We start from the raw sequence: 14,040 nt of genomic DNA on the forward strand, positions 1-14,040 counted from the left end.
CGAGGGCTTCCAGTGAGTACTAACATTATTATCTTATTCTCGTCTCTGTACTCTGTACCTTACTTACTTAGTCTTCGGGGATGGCAGGAGGGTTAACCATCACTCACTGATAATATATAAGTATCCGAACCTAGACCAGTTTCCTACAGTACTCCACACGATCATGATGTAATGATTGCAAATTATCCAACCACTCCATCAAAGCTATGCAGTCAAATCAATCAATTGATACACTATGCTAGATCCCGAAAATGCAAGTAGATGGATGGATAGATAGACAACCCGAAACCGACCAGCACTGGAGCCATCCATTTATCTTCCCAATCCAGACACAACTACCACTACCACTACCACTACCAGTTATCCTCCTCGTAGGCCTCAAACTCAGGAGGGTCCTCGCGCTCGACAATGACCTCCTCCTGGAAGACAGGCGGCTGCTGGAACTGCTCCTCTTCGATTTCGCGGCGTTCGTCTTCGTTGTGTTCGTCTATACAGAGAGATCCATGATCAGTATATATATCAGGCAGGAAAGCAGGAGATGCGCGCAGGAGGATAAGGGAAACATACCGATCTCATGCGTAATAAACGCCGCGCCCAGCGCACCCACGGCCAGACCACCCGCTGCACCCAGCATCATGTTCTTCCTATCCTTCTTCTTCTGCTCCTCGGGACTGATACCCTGCGGGTCACCCTGCGGACCAGGGGAGTAGTAGCCATCCTGGGGTGGCGGGGGGCTGCTGTAGTACCCAGCCGGCGGCGGAGGGCCAGGGGGAGGCAGATCCCTCGAGTCGTCGCCGTAGGGGTACTCCCACTGGGAACGGCCGGTAGGGATCTCAACGAAGTACGCGCGACGGGCGTTGGGTTCCCATTCCTGGGCCCAGCCGGCAGGAAGAGGCGGGGGAGGGACGGGGGGAGGACGCGCGGAGGGAGGAGGGCTGTTGTAGGGAGGACGATCGAAGCCGCGGTCGCCGCTGTAGGGGGGGCGGTCGTAGGGCGGACGCTCTGGCGGGGGAGGCCCGGAGGGGTATCTGTCTGGGGGAGGGGGGCGGTCGTATCCCCTGTCATATGGGGGACGGTCGTAGGGAGGTCTCTCGGGGGGAGGAGGGCCGCTTTGGTATGGCGGGCGGTCGTAGGGGGGCGTTCCCCGTAGTAGCCTTGTTGGGGGGGATAGTACGACATCTTGATGTTGGGTGTTGTGGAAGGGGGAGGTGGGAAGGGGGAGGAGGAGGGAGAGAAGAAGGGGAAGGGTCAAGGACCCTTAAATATCATGCACGGCTCCGGAGATGAGACCCTGTCAGGCGGAGGGGGAGGGGGGGAGGGGACACATTGTGAATGTGATGTCGCAGCCACTCGCGGCGTTAACGGGTCTGGGTCTAGTCTCCGTAGGGCCCTGATTGTACTCAGCCCATTGGCGCCAGGGCGCATATCCACCGGGTTATTAGGTGGGATGGGGAAGGGTCAATAGTCTGGTGGGTGTGGTGGTCGTGCTTTGTAGATCTGAAGGCTGTGATGGACTGGACTATGGAGATGCAGGCTGATTAGGCAGATGCGTAACAGCGAACAGTAACAGCCCCCTGACTCTGAGACAGTCGGTGGAACCGAGCCCTCCGGGTCAGATTGAAATGCCTATTCGGTGATGATTTGACTGGCTGACTGATTGCAGAGGGGGGTTTGCAGGCGCCTGAGATACTCTCCTCGGCAGCGAGCGAGAACAATGACGACGTGCATGGAGGGGCAGACAACAACATGCCATCGACGGATGCCTGAGACCCCGAAATACCAACCAGTAACAATTTCCCCGTCTGACTTGTCAGCCTTGGCGCCACACGGGGCTGATGCCCTCCTCCGTCCAATCGGAAGTCTTTTATACTGTCAGCCACACTCTCCACCCGTAAGGGATCGTATCGTGATTCCAGAATGCGACAGAAGGCTGGCAGGCTGTCTTTTTTTAGAATCTGTCTACAGAGAAAAACAAGGACAGCTTGGGACATGTTGTCAAAGAGAGCATCCCTTGGCACTATGAAGAAAGGGACAAACGAAATGACATTATGCAAAATAGTAAGATATGTCTGCTGTATCTGTCACCGGTTGATTACGCCAAGCCCGGCCTTTCCCGCCGCAGCCCCTGAGCGAATCGCCACGTGTGCCTTGCCCAGTGGCTGGAGATGCCTCAGCCACATGTCCATGGAAGGGATGCCATGCGATGCGAACTGTTCTTGGTTTCAGTTGCCTACAGTTCCCTCGTGCGGAGTAGTAACTAGTAGCTATCTAGTAGTGTTCTTGCACTTGCTACCCACAGGAAACTTGGTGTGGATCATCTACGTATCTGCAAGACAACTCGTAGGGTGCGTGGGATTTACAAACGCCGACACCTCTTCCAGGTTGGAAGAAATGCCGCAGGTGTGACGAACCATCATAGCAAAGACACGGCACAGCAATCTTTATTCCGCTTCAAAGAACCGAGGCAGCAATATTTACAGTCTGGACTAATGCTAAACTCCGCTTGATATTCTCAGTCTCTCCTCCTCGGAGCCGTAGGGCAGATGATCTGCATCGTTACGCGCAATCACGGGTCGGACTCAATGCCCCTGAAGCAGGTTGATTGAGCCCATGAGCCGATCATGCGACCAACTACGCCCCGGCTGTGGCGCTGGACTGGGCGCTGTCGGGGTAATAAAACGCAGCAACGCTGCAGATGGCAATGTCAGTGTTGGGTAGGCAGGAAAAGGGGGCAATGTGATGCACACGTACCTGATAATCACATAAGCCGCGATGAGCAGAGATCCTTCCAGGTAGTTGCTTCGGCCGTCCAAGACCAGGAAGTTGACAACGAATGCGGTGACGAAAAGACAGATGGTCTCGAATAGCGTGAAGTAAAGAGACATGTCCTTGTCCATGCACCATCCCAGGATGACGACCAGGGGCGTTACGAAGATGGCTGCTGATTGTTAGTCTACATGACAGGTACGTTGGAATTGAGCAGTCACATACCGATTTGAATACTACTGCCCACGGAAACACCGATGGACAGGTCCATCTTGTTCTTCATGGCCACGCTCACGGCTGTCACGTGCTCGGCTGCGTTACCGACAATGGGAAGAATGATCAGTCCGATAAATGCCTCGCTGACGGAGGAACTCTGGACCATGGTGGGAATGGCGTCGACCAAGAATTCCGCACACACGGCGACAAGACCAGTCGACACCAGGAGCATGACCACCGCGGCCGTCCGTGACATCTCGGGCTCCGGATGCTCGGGGGTGGCTTCGACGGTGGTAGTGGTCACGACGGTGGGCACGCGCGAGGCGCCCCGTGCAAACTGAACCGCATTGCCGGGAGGGGGAGGGCGGTTGGTGAAAGAGGGTAGAGAATGCGTGCGGCGAAGGCCGTAGGGATTCGACGGGCTTGCAGGCGCATTCTGGTTGGTTGACGGACAGCTGGAGAAAACGGTGTTCGAGAGCAAAGATGGGATAGTTGGACGGAACAGCGACCGTTTCTTGGTCGGCTCCGAGTCGTCCAATTGGCCGGGTTGGACCTGCTCAACGGCCGGCTCGGACTTGTGGCTTTTGATGGGCGGGCGGCCGGTCACGGCGGTGCTGGTCATTGAGGCGGCGACCTTCTCCTTCTCAACGCGCTTTTCTCGCTTTCGCTCGCGCTTCTTGGCCTTGCGGTCTTCCTTGGACGCCTTGACACCAGCCGACGACTGTCCGAAATCCCGCGAGTGTGGTTCATAGTCCCTCACGTTCGGCTCATGATCGGCGTCGTACCGGCTGTCATCTCCAAAATCAATGACAAACGAGCCGGAACCGTCTTGATGCGTGACGAACAGGTCACCAGCGGAGCCAGCATTCTCATCGATGGCTCCTGTGTGGGCAACATCGGCCGAAGACTTCTTCCGGAACGATTGCGGGGAGACCGTTCCGCGAGAGCTCGTGCTCGACTTACGATGGCGTCTGTATTTCATCGCCCTCTTGATGCGCTTGGCGGTCGACCAGGATGTCGTAGTATCGACAGACTCATCGGAGGAGCTACTGGAATCCGACGAGCTGTTCATGAACTCGGCCAGAACACCAGGGTGGGATTCCTCGTCAATGATCTGCTGGGGGATACTGGCATAAAGGTACGAGTGGGACTTCAGCTGGAACAGAATATACAGGACGTAGACCAGGAGGAGAACCTATCCACAGGTTAGACGGGTTGCGATGTCATTTGACTCCTACTTACCACACTCGTTCCACGGCTCACTTTGAGGGTGTATTTGTCGGCGTTTGCCTCATCCGACCAGGAGGCATGGAAAGCCGTCTGGAGTTGTCAGTATGGTGGCGGGATGATAAATACGAACAACTTACAGGCAAGAGCAGACTCATGACAGCCAGACTGAGGAGACAAGCGCTCATTTGAGTGACGGTGCTGTTATAAATCTGGTACGGTCAGTTGGTGATCCACAGAGAGTTGATAGTCAACATGCCTGTTCCTGGAAGCGCAGACCTCCACACAGGAAGGCCATGCCCATGATCAGCAGCAGGTTTGCGAGGATAGAGCCCAGCAGGGATGCTTGGACGATTCGGATTTCATTCTGCACAGGTTAGACTCGTTCCCGCCATTGTTCATGATCCACTGACCTTGACTAGTGCAATACTGAGGGCACCAAAGCGGTTAGTACCTGAATGTTAGGCTTACGCACGATGGCGACTTACATGCTATCGAGACGTTAGTATCAAACCTCACTGGAAACCTCAATCGGTTGACTTACAAGATGATCAACTCTACTGCATTTCCGAAGGTGACATTAATCAGTGCACCCACGGTGTCACCCAGCCGCGTGGCGACGCATTCGGTGGCATGGCTTAGAAGACCAGCCAGAGGAATGATGGCGATCGCGTTCAAAGCAAAGATCAGGCCCGAGTTCAGCCCTGCAGCCTCGACGGCAATACCGGCGGGCACGAAGACGAGCAGCACATTGACCCAGCTGTGGCAGAGGGCGGTTTTGGTGTGCCCGGTGAAGCGGACAATCCCATCCTTCATCCGGACGCCCAGTCCGGGCTTGGAGGGTTGCGTGGCATCTTTTTCTGATTCGGGGTTATGTATAGCCTCCTTCACTTGTCCATCTTGAGCTGGTGCCTCTTCCGAGGGTTGGTTGGGACCCTGGGATTGAGTATTGCGGGTAGACGCGTGAGCTTTCGCCCACGAGTGAATCCGGTCTGGCGAAGAGGAGTCAGTGAGGGGACGGTAGCAGTGGCGAGGCAGTTGAGGGCCAGGGATGTGAAGGAAGGGATAGAGCGGACGAGGGCACTCACGCATGTATTTCAGAACAGGGAACGGGGATAACCAGGGAAGAGAAGGCAGAGAGGCCCGGGGGAGGTGGTGTGGAAGGGGAAGTGATGTGATACAGACAGAAAAGCTAGAAACTGTGTCGAAGACTGACAGAAGCAAGCCAAGCTTCAGAGGAGAAATGCTGGGTGGTCGAGAACCGCGAGGCCGGATTATTATAGTGAAAGAGGGACGCTCTGGGACGGGCCCTTGGCGGGCGACCGCCAATGATGGCGAGTGATGGATGCCAAGCGCCCCAGGATGATCATCCTGCCCCGAAGCGTTTGGGAGCCGTGGTCCGCCTTTACTTGCCCTCTGAAATATTAATGGCGTCGACCGACACGCACCGTCTCCACTCTGCACCTTATCGGGTTATCAATCATGATGCCCTCCTATCACACTCCCTCCATCGTCTCCCAGGCGCTGCTGAGGTCATGCTCTCCCTATCTCCGGTCTGCTCGGATACCGAGACAACCGGTTTTTGCGTCGTTCGGCGGTATTTTCGCTTCGGCGTTGTCTGCGATCCCATAGATTCATCATTCCAGCTCACATCAACTCATCAAGTGATAGGTCTCCACCACTATGGCCCGCAGATCCATCGCCAAATCTCACCTTGCCCGAATCAGCCCAGTCCCTTCGCACCCTGCGCGGCTACGACATCTACAGTGGGGCCAGGAAGAGACGAGCAGAAGGGGAAAAAAAAAAGAAAAAACAAAGAAGCACCGAAGAAATGGCAAAGGAACCGACGGGGAGCGGAGAGAGCCATGATCACATTTGTGGTGGCGTGGACGGCGCACTGCACAATGTAAGGGGCAGTACAGCAGATACAGACGAATACAGCAGTATACCCCATAACTATACCGAACAGGACATGCAGCTCGCCGACCCCGTACTTCCTCGTACTCTGTACTGTAACCAGACCAAGATCGCAATTTCAATTTCTGGTCGAGAATCGGCCCTAGAATGAGGCCGACTTTCTGGGAATGGATGTGCAAGCCAGAAACTCAACATTTCAACCGACCAATCAGCGGGTAGGCTGGCTTGCGCCTTCCCCGGCACGGAAGGGCGCTCGCCTCCCATTGGCGTAGACGACGTCAGGACTCAGCCTCGTTTCGGGACGGTTTCTCCGGCCTCCGGCATCGTCACGGGCGGTTCCCTCCCGCGGCGCTGCGCTGCGTTTTGGTTTCTGCTTCGGGCTTGGATTTCGTTCAGTCGTTTCCCACGGCTGCCAACAGCTTTGGGTAACCCGTCACATGAGCCCTGATTCGATGCAACTTATGCATGCACGATACAGTCCAAACCGTCGTCGTCGTCGTCGTCGTCGTCGTCGTCGTCGGAGCACCACCGGATCCCCCGTCCATCTCGCAAATTCGCGATCAATGCCCTGTCAATGCCAATACCAACGCCAACGCCAATGCTCAAAAATCCCACTCCTTCGTACTCGTGGAATCCTTTCGCCCGCGCATTTTCCTCTTCCATCCCTGACTCACGCTCTAGCCCTTCGACCCATCCCGCGTGCTCTTGGCTTCAGTCGCGCTTGACAAAGTGGCTCTGTCCCAGCCGAAAGAGTGGTCTTGGCCCGTACCTCCACCCATCTCCACAACGGCGTGCTTGTGTGGTGTGGCTGTGGCTGAGCGCCAGAATGGCTGTGTATGACTGACTGACTGACTGTATGTCATCGGTCGTTGGAGTACTACGTAGGTAGATGTCATATTGACCACTACATCGTACTATCCATCTACGGATATTGTTGCGAAGGAGTCATTGCGGAAGATCTCTTATCAGTCTGGCGGACTGGAATGGAGGGTGACCAGGCCAGACCACACTACTGCTAGTAGTGTTAGTCTGTTAGTGTGTGTGGTTGCATACGTCGCATACCAAGCGACGGCCACGATGGCTATGAGATCATGCCCATGCATCGCATCCAGGATACCTAGCTGCTATCGTAATCCCCTCCCGCCGTTTGGTTCAGCCCAGTCCCCAAAGTCTGAGTCCGAGTCTAGACAACAGCCCGCTCGGATGCTATCTACCTGACATGACAGCCCATCCTTGGCTGCCAGATACCAGTGCATATGCGGGGTCATGTCTTGGGTGTAAGCTGATACGAGCACAGTCGGACCTCGACTCGTCATCTGGCTGTTGTCATACAGGGCTGGACTGGTCGGGAGTAGCATTCTGGTCCAGCGTGGGGATGGGTTTGATAGCTTAGACAACTATGGCTGGACTCTGTCTGGTCTTCAGCGAGGGAATATTGGTTTGAATGCCGAGAGCCTGGGGCATCAACCATCGTCATAGATCATTTAGTCACGTGACGTATCTCCGGAAAGCGGCAAAGATTTCAACCGGGCAGCCTCGTCCGAGTTTCTTCGTCGGAGCCTATCTCGCCCTCCGTTGGCTGCGGTCGAAATTAGACGACAGGGGTCGAGATCTTATCTCATCCCTTTGGATTTTCCGAGGATAGCACGTTGTCGATGCCACGATTGGCGAGAATCGTTTGATACCACGAGTTTGATCCCCTATCGTCGGAGGCATATTCCAGCACCAGCTTCCCGCGCAATATATCTAGCTTTGCGGCGGAGTAGAACTTCTCCCTCGCGACGATCGATAGATAGTAGCTGTCGATTCACCTACCGCACAGCATTCCCTCCAGACCTTGCAGAACCGAACACACATGATTTTAAGTTATCAAATAATACTCCATCGCATAACAAGGCAGACCCGACCGCCCTACAACAGAGTTCCCAGTAGTATCTAAGTTCAGCCGGCACTTTATTTCGGCACGCGGCCACTCAAACCATCCCGGCAACCCGACCCGGACGCGGCGTGCTTCACCCCGATCGATCGAAGATCTTTCGGGCCTAGCCTAGTGATGGAAGCTAGAGGGCTGGCAAAAATCCTTACTTCTGTGTGTCCACTGTCTAGGCTCCATCTTTATTCTCACCCTGCAAGATTGCGCGACGGATAACGCGCACCGGTCGGACGCAGCTGTCAACGCGTCATGGCTCCTGCAGGGGGCTCCAGCTCGGGAGGAGGCACGATGGGGAAGTGGGTGAGGTAAGTGATAAGCAACTTGAACCCGGGTTTAGTAGATGTAACAAGGGGTGCTGGGCTGACATGTGCGCAGTGTATTGAATCCGTTGACGTGGAGAGAGCGATTGGGGTTGGATGCGCGGTCGTTTCTCTTCATGCTGAAGGGGGCGTTGCCACCTACCATTGTCATCGCCATGTATGTACCTCTTTCCAACGGCTGCTGTGTTAGATAGATGCCCCTCTAACACCCCGAAGATCCCAAAGTAGCGCCATAGCAGACATCACGACGACGATCGGGTACCTGGCGGCCCTGATCTCGATTCTATCGCAGGCGCTGATGCCCCGAGCCAAGTTCATGAAGATTGTGTTCTTTGACATTTTTTCTGCATGTGTATCTTCGTCATTGTGCTGTCTTGCGCTTTTTTGTGCCATCAAGGCGCGAGAGCATAACACGCCGGCCGATGCTAGTTACAGTAGCGAGGCGTGTGCCGTGTCGGCCATATGGCTGATTTTCATGATGTGGTATGTGCTTCTTCCGAGGGTGGGTGATGGTTGGTCTAACTGGCGATAGGATATCAAACACGATCCGTGCGTGGAGACCACAGGAGTTACAGGATCCGATGGTCGCTTTCTCTATCTTTGCGCTGGTGACTCTTACTCGTGGTGGTATGTTCACGAGTTTATCGGAGGCACTCAGCTTCGTGGCTCGGCTATTGAAGGGATTCATGATCGGCTTTTCGATCGCTATTGGCGTTTCGCTTTTCATCTTACCGATCACATGCAGAGGACATGTCTTCCAGGACGTCAAAGGCTACGTCGCGCAGATCGACGCGGTGCTGCAAGCCCAAATCGGCTTCGTGAAGGGCACGTCGGAGGCCTGGACAGGCGGCCAGGGACTTCTGAAAAGGAGTCGCACGGCACGGAGTATGCGAGAGATGGAAAACCATACCGAGGGATCAGACCTGGAATCGAAACAGAAACAGCTGACCGCGGCGATCACCAAGCTGAACGCCCTGCACGGAAAATTGCAGTCGGATTTGATGTACTCGAAGGATGAAATCGCCTGGGGCAAGCTCTCGGCGGATGACCTGATTAAGATTGGAAATCTGCTGCGAAGCCTTTTGCTGCCGCTGTCGGGGATGGCAATGCTGCCCGATGTGCTCGATATGATTATCAAGCACGAAACGACGCGGAGTAATAGTGTTGGATCGCTGGATGATGATGAGGAGCTGCCGCTGAAACAGTCTGAGATCAAGAAGGTCACGGAGACTCTTGAAGATCGGCTCGTAGAGTCTTCCCGACTGGTGACGGCAGGTCTGCAGTATGTTCTGTTGACCCTGGAGCTCGTCAAACGGAAGACGATGGAGAAACAACGCTCAGCCAGGGGCGATGAAGAGGCGTCAGGCGAGATGCTCAGCCCCCTGCAGGATGATTTTGCATCGCGGTTTGCACGGGAAATGCGCCATTACCTGTCACGGCGCAAGGATCTGACGAGAACATTGGCCTCGCTGGAGGCATTTTCCGTCGCGGAAAAACTGAACGACGCTTCGTCTGAGAATGACACGAGAACCGTCGCGTCGGACCCGGATGTCAAGCAGGAGTTTTTCCTCATCCTATACATGGGTCACCTGCAGGAGAGCCTCCTGAAGGCCACGCTTGACATGATCCAGTTCGCAGATGGCAAAGTCGAAGACGGCACAATGAAGGGGAACCGACTGATATGCCCTCCGCTGAACACCATCATGCGATGGTTCGCTCTCACCGAGAAGGATGACCGCGCTGAGCCAGATAGCAAACAATCCTCGAGCAGTTATGCCGAAAGCAATGTCCGGAAACTCCCCGACCCCGAGCATCTGCCCCCCGCGAACTGGTTCGAGAAGAGTAGTCTGGCGCTGCACTACCTGTCCCACTTCATTCGGTCCGAGCAAAGTGTGTTCGGCTTCCGTGTTTCTGCAGCCGCGTTTTGCGTCGGTATCCTGGCGTACCTGCGCCAGACACAGGAATTCTTCGTCCACCAGCGGTGCATCTGGGCGATGATTGTCATTGTGATTGGAATGAACCCGACGAGTGGACAGACCATGTTCGGCTTTATCGCGCGCATTGTGGCAACAGCTTTCTCGGTGGTCTTGAGTCTGATTGTCTGGTATATCGTCGACGAGAAAACTCCGGGTGTCATTGTGTTTCTCTATCTGGCCAACGTGTTGGAGGTGAGCTACCAACTCTTCCACAAAGAACACCTCCTAACCCACATCTACATCTACAGTACTACTTCTACGTCAATTTCCCGCAATACTTCGGTGCCTCCGTCGTCGCCATCGTCACTCTAAACGTCATCGTCGGCTACGAACTCCAGGTACCCATCCCCCCTCCCCCCCAAAACCCAACCCAGCCAACCCTCCGTCTCCCTAACCCCTCTCATCAACCAGGTCCGCAAACTCGGCCTCGAGCTCGCCACCTCCAACGGCCAACCCTACTACCCAATCTACCTCTTCGGACCCTACAAACTCGCCGCCGTCGCCGCGGGGTGCGCCATCTCCTTCTTCTGGGTCATCTTTCCATACCCCATAACCGCCAAATCGACGCTCCGCAAAGCCCTGGGACGGGGTTTATTCGTGCTCGCCAAATTCTACAGCTGCATGCACTCGACGATCGAGCTCTGGCTGACCAGCGAGCTCGGCAACGAGGCGGACGTCCGGGCTGCGTCGCAGGAGCTCGAACGCGCGCGCCACAAGGTCTTCAGGGAGGAGATGATCCTCCTGAATAGTCTGCGCATGCATAGCCATTTCAGTACCTTTGAGCCCCCGATCGGGGGCAAGTTTCCCAAGGAGACCTATGATCGCATTATCGCCCAGATTCAGCGCGTGCTCATGAGTATGGCGCTCATGGCGCAGACCACGCAGACGTTGGATGCGTTGGCTGTTAAGACGCCGACGCCGAGTAATACTAACAGCGATGGCACCGCCTCTCCTGACCCAACCGCAGATCCTGACACGGACGCCAACACCAACACCAACACCAACCCATTCAATCCCGATCCGGATGATAAACAGAACGATAGATGGATCTCCAACCTCGCCTCCATAGCCCTCCACTCCTCCGACTTCAAATCCCACAAAATCTCCTCTCTGCTGTGCCACCTCTCCGCCTCCATGATGAACGCGCAGCCGCTCCCCCCCTACCTCGCCCCGGTAGATTCCTTCCCCCTCGCCCGCGAGATGCAGCGCATCGACGGCGAGCTGCTGAATATCCGGCACGTGGAGGATCCGGCCTTCTCGGCATTTGTGTGTCTGGAGGTGTTGAGGTCCGTCGTCAGTTTTGGGGTGGGCGATTTGTTGGGGTATGTATTCCTTCCTTCTAGTTTTATTACTTTATCCTTCTTTTTTTATTTTTTTTTTATTTTTTATTATTTTTTTTTTTTTTTTCAATTTATGTTTCCTCTCATCCCCCTCGACCTTTTCATCCCGCACTTTGCTTTCTTTTGTTCCTCTTTCTTTCTCCCGTTGGTGTTTCTTTTCATTTGGATAATTGGCTGACCATCGATTGATTGGGCGTGATGTAGGAATGTGAAAAGTCTAGTTGGCGAACTGAGTTTCGATTTCCGGGTTAGACATGTTTTGGATCGTGAGGAGGTGGAGAGGTTGATTGGGGATGGAGACGAAGACCATCACACTAGAGATGAGGAGTAAAGTAGACTACGGGTGTGGATATTGGATGGTTGCATATTTTGTATTTTTGAGACTTATATATGGGAGTAGATATATATATTAGAGCCTCCATTTATGAGACTGATACAGTCTGTTTTATTTACATGCCAATGCCACCCACAATCAGTCTAAATGTCATTTTCATCATTCTGGGATGGAACCGCGGTATCATAGTTCAAACCCTATGCACCAAAGACATTCGATCAAGCAGATGAGGACAGCCCAGCCCAGCCTAGCCCGTCAAGACGCGTGAGAGGTTCTCGAGTCTGAGTCCGAGGCGGCAAGGAGAGCACGAGATGGTCGGCTTGCATGGGGACAGACACCTGTCTCGCGATGTTCATTGCTCCTGTCAATATTTCTTCTGGATTTGTCGACAAGAACGGGCCGTTTACCGTTGCCTGGATAAGCAATCCAATACTCCTTCTTCCCGGTCCTCGACTGGGTGGGATATTTGAAGAAACGGGGGAGACCCTCTCCCGGAAAATGGGCTGTACCGCATACGCCGGGTCGGAATAGAATAAAATTTCCTGTTCATAGCATCGAGTATATATCCCAGAACGGAGACCAGATAGTGTCTTATTCCCACTCTTCTTTGTTCTCCATGGAGTTTTCAAGACATCCACAACGTCACAAGTCTAACGGCCATATCATATTCAAGGCTGACCGGATTGTAGAGCAGCTTTCTCATTCATTAGCAGCCGGATATGGCGACTGATGATAGACCGAAATGCCTAGCCAGGATCTGCTGAGAGGAATAGATGTCCGCATTATGCAATAAATTGGAACTCCAACCCTGGAACAGCAAGTGGGCTGGAAGAAACAATTCGTTTGCGGTCTCGTTGAACGTTGAAATGTCGAGTTTGTATGCTCGCAGACTCAAACGGCATTGGTACTTCGGCTGCCCATACTGGAAAGTGGCTTCGCACGCACGCTCCAGGCGAAGGATAACGGCAAGGACAGAGCCTGGCGCTTGCTTCGGTGAGTGGGAGATCGAGAAGGATATGACTGAGCCCCATCGTGAACCAAACCCTTTTCCGTAATGTGCTGTTTTATGAGCGGGTGTGTAGTTGATAGGGTTGGAGAAGTGGTGTTAATACGGGTTTCTTTGAAATCTAATAGCTGGAGGTCTTTATTTCTTCGTTTAAAATGTATCTGACCAGGTAATGGAAGATTGTCTGTCTTCACGAGGATGGGGCAATGTCGGCGTTTGCAAGCCATGCCATAGCGATGACTTCCCATGTTTTGGTTTGGGGTACAGCGTATGTAACCAAGCTGGCGCGAGACTTCACAAATGACAAAAGGCTGTATTCTACATCAACGCCAGCAACGGACTTGCCAGTGACAGATGTATCCTCTATCTAGATTCCAGTATCGAGTACGTATGTGTCCTCGATAACCGAACGACCTGTTATATTTCAGGCCTCTTTTGTCTCGTATAGGTCTTGGTTGAGCTCTGAGGGCGATCGCAAAGGAGGAAACCTGAGTTTAACATTGGATGGTTTCGTATTATTTTTGTCCGGCAAATGTGGTGGTTATCCATAGTAGATAGGATATGTTGCGAAATGCATCTGCAGGCGCGCAAAGCTCATTGCCAAATGTTGTGGGTTTTTGATGAGGGCAAGTCAAACAAAGCAGACCCGGATATTTTATGTCGGGATATTGGGTGTGTATACTGCAACCACCGGCTACAAAGCAGCCATCTTCTCCACGGCTTTTTTTGCTGCCTCTCCGAGTGAAAAGGACTAAGCCGACACGATCACCACTCGGCATAATCAATGCCCAACCACAGATCGGATCGGGTTGATGGCTTGGATGTGTCATGTGCCAGAAAGTTCCTAGCAGGGTTTTATGCGATTGCTGAGGTGACACAAGCATACTCTGGAAGAGGAAAGCCACGTCTGTGGAAGTCACCCATCAACTTGTGATCCCTGCTCAGTTTGTCGAGCGTGTCGGCGGTAATTCGCCATTTTGTCTCATGTTTTGAAAGGACAAATTC

At 53.8% G+C, this 14,040-nt stretch overlaps 4 protein-coding genes across 4 annotated transcripts; 2 read left to right on the forward strand and 2 right to left on the reverse strand.

Annotated features, from left to right (window-relative positions):
* Positions 1-127: 127 nt before the first annotated feature.
* Positions 128-1,728, reverse strand: BO70DRAFT_381158 (WW domain protein; the record flags this gene model as incomplete). Its single annotated transcript, XM_025545449.1, has 3 exons — positions 128-487; positions 568-1,154; positions 1,655-1,728. The coding sequence occupies 3 exons, from the start codon at positions 1,726-1,728 to the stop codon at positions 354-356; spliced, it is 795 nt and encodes a 264-aa protein (XP_025397426.1). The 3' UTR covers positions 128-353.
* A 688-nt stretch (positions 1,729-2,416) lies between these two features.
* Positions 2,417-5,443, reverse strand: BO70DRAFT_364016 (putative membrane bound cation transporter). The gene is made up of 9 exons (XM_025543705.1): positions 5,298-5,443; positions 4,754-5,201; positions 4,623-4,638; positions 4,469-4,576; positions 4,350-4,421; positions 4,225-4,302; positions 2,992-4,177; positions 2,752-2,938; positions 2,417-2,689 (listed from the first exon to the last, which is right to left on the reverse strand). Exons 1-9 carry the CDS (start codon positions 5,299-5,301, stop codon positions 2,632-2,634), a joined length of 2,157 nt encoding a protein of 718 aa, XP_025397427.1. The 5' UTR covers positions 5,302-5,443; the 3' UTR covers positions 2,417-2,631.
* Positions 5,444-6,521: 1,078 nt separating this feature from the next.
* BO70DRAFT_97468 (uncharacterized protein) lies at positions 6,522-7,051 on the forward strand. The gene has a single exon (XM_025548896.1). It carries the CDS (start codon positions 6,564-6,566, stop codon positions 6,849-6,851), a length of 288 nt encoding a protein of 95 aa, XP_025397428.1. The 5' UTR covers positions 6,522-6,563; the 3' UTR covers positions 6,852-7,051.
* A 1,257-nt stretch (positions 7,052-8,308) lies between these two features.
* On the forward strand, positions 8,309-12,026 carry BO70DRAFT_381159 (MFS transporter; the record flags this gene model as incomplete). The annotated part of the gene is made up of 7 exons (XM_025545450.1): positions 8,309-8,364; positions 8,435-8,536; positions 8,596-8,862; positions 8,912-10,547; positions 10,604-10,693; positions 10,767-11,677; positions 11,900-12,026. 7 exons carry the CDS (start codon positions 8,309-8,311, stop codon positions 12,024-12,026), a joined length of 3,189 nt encoding a protein of 1,062 aa, XP_025397429.1.
* Between the last annotated feature and the right edge of the window lie 2,014 nt (positions 12,027-14,040).

Source organism: Aspergillus heteromorphus (genome assembly GCF_003184545.1).
Source record: "Aspergillus heteromorphus CBS 117.55 chromosome Unknown BO70scaffold_21, whole genome shotgun sequence".
In the NCBI taxonomy this organism is placed as follows: domain Eukaryota; kingdom Fungi; phylum Ascomycota; class Eurotiomycetes; order Eurotiales; family Aspergillaceae; genus Aspergillus; species Aspergillus heteromorphus.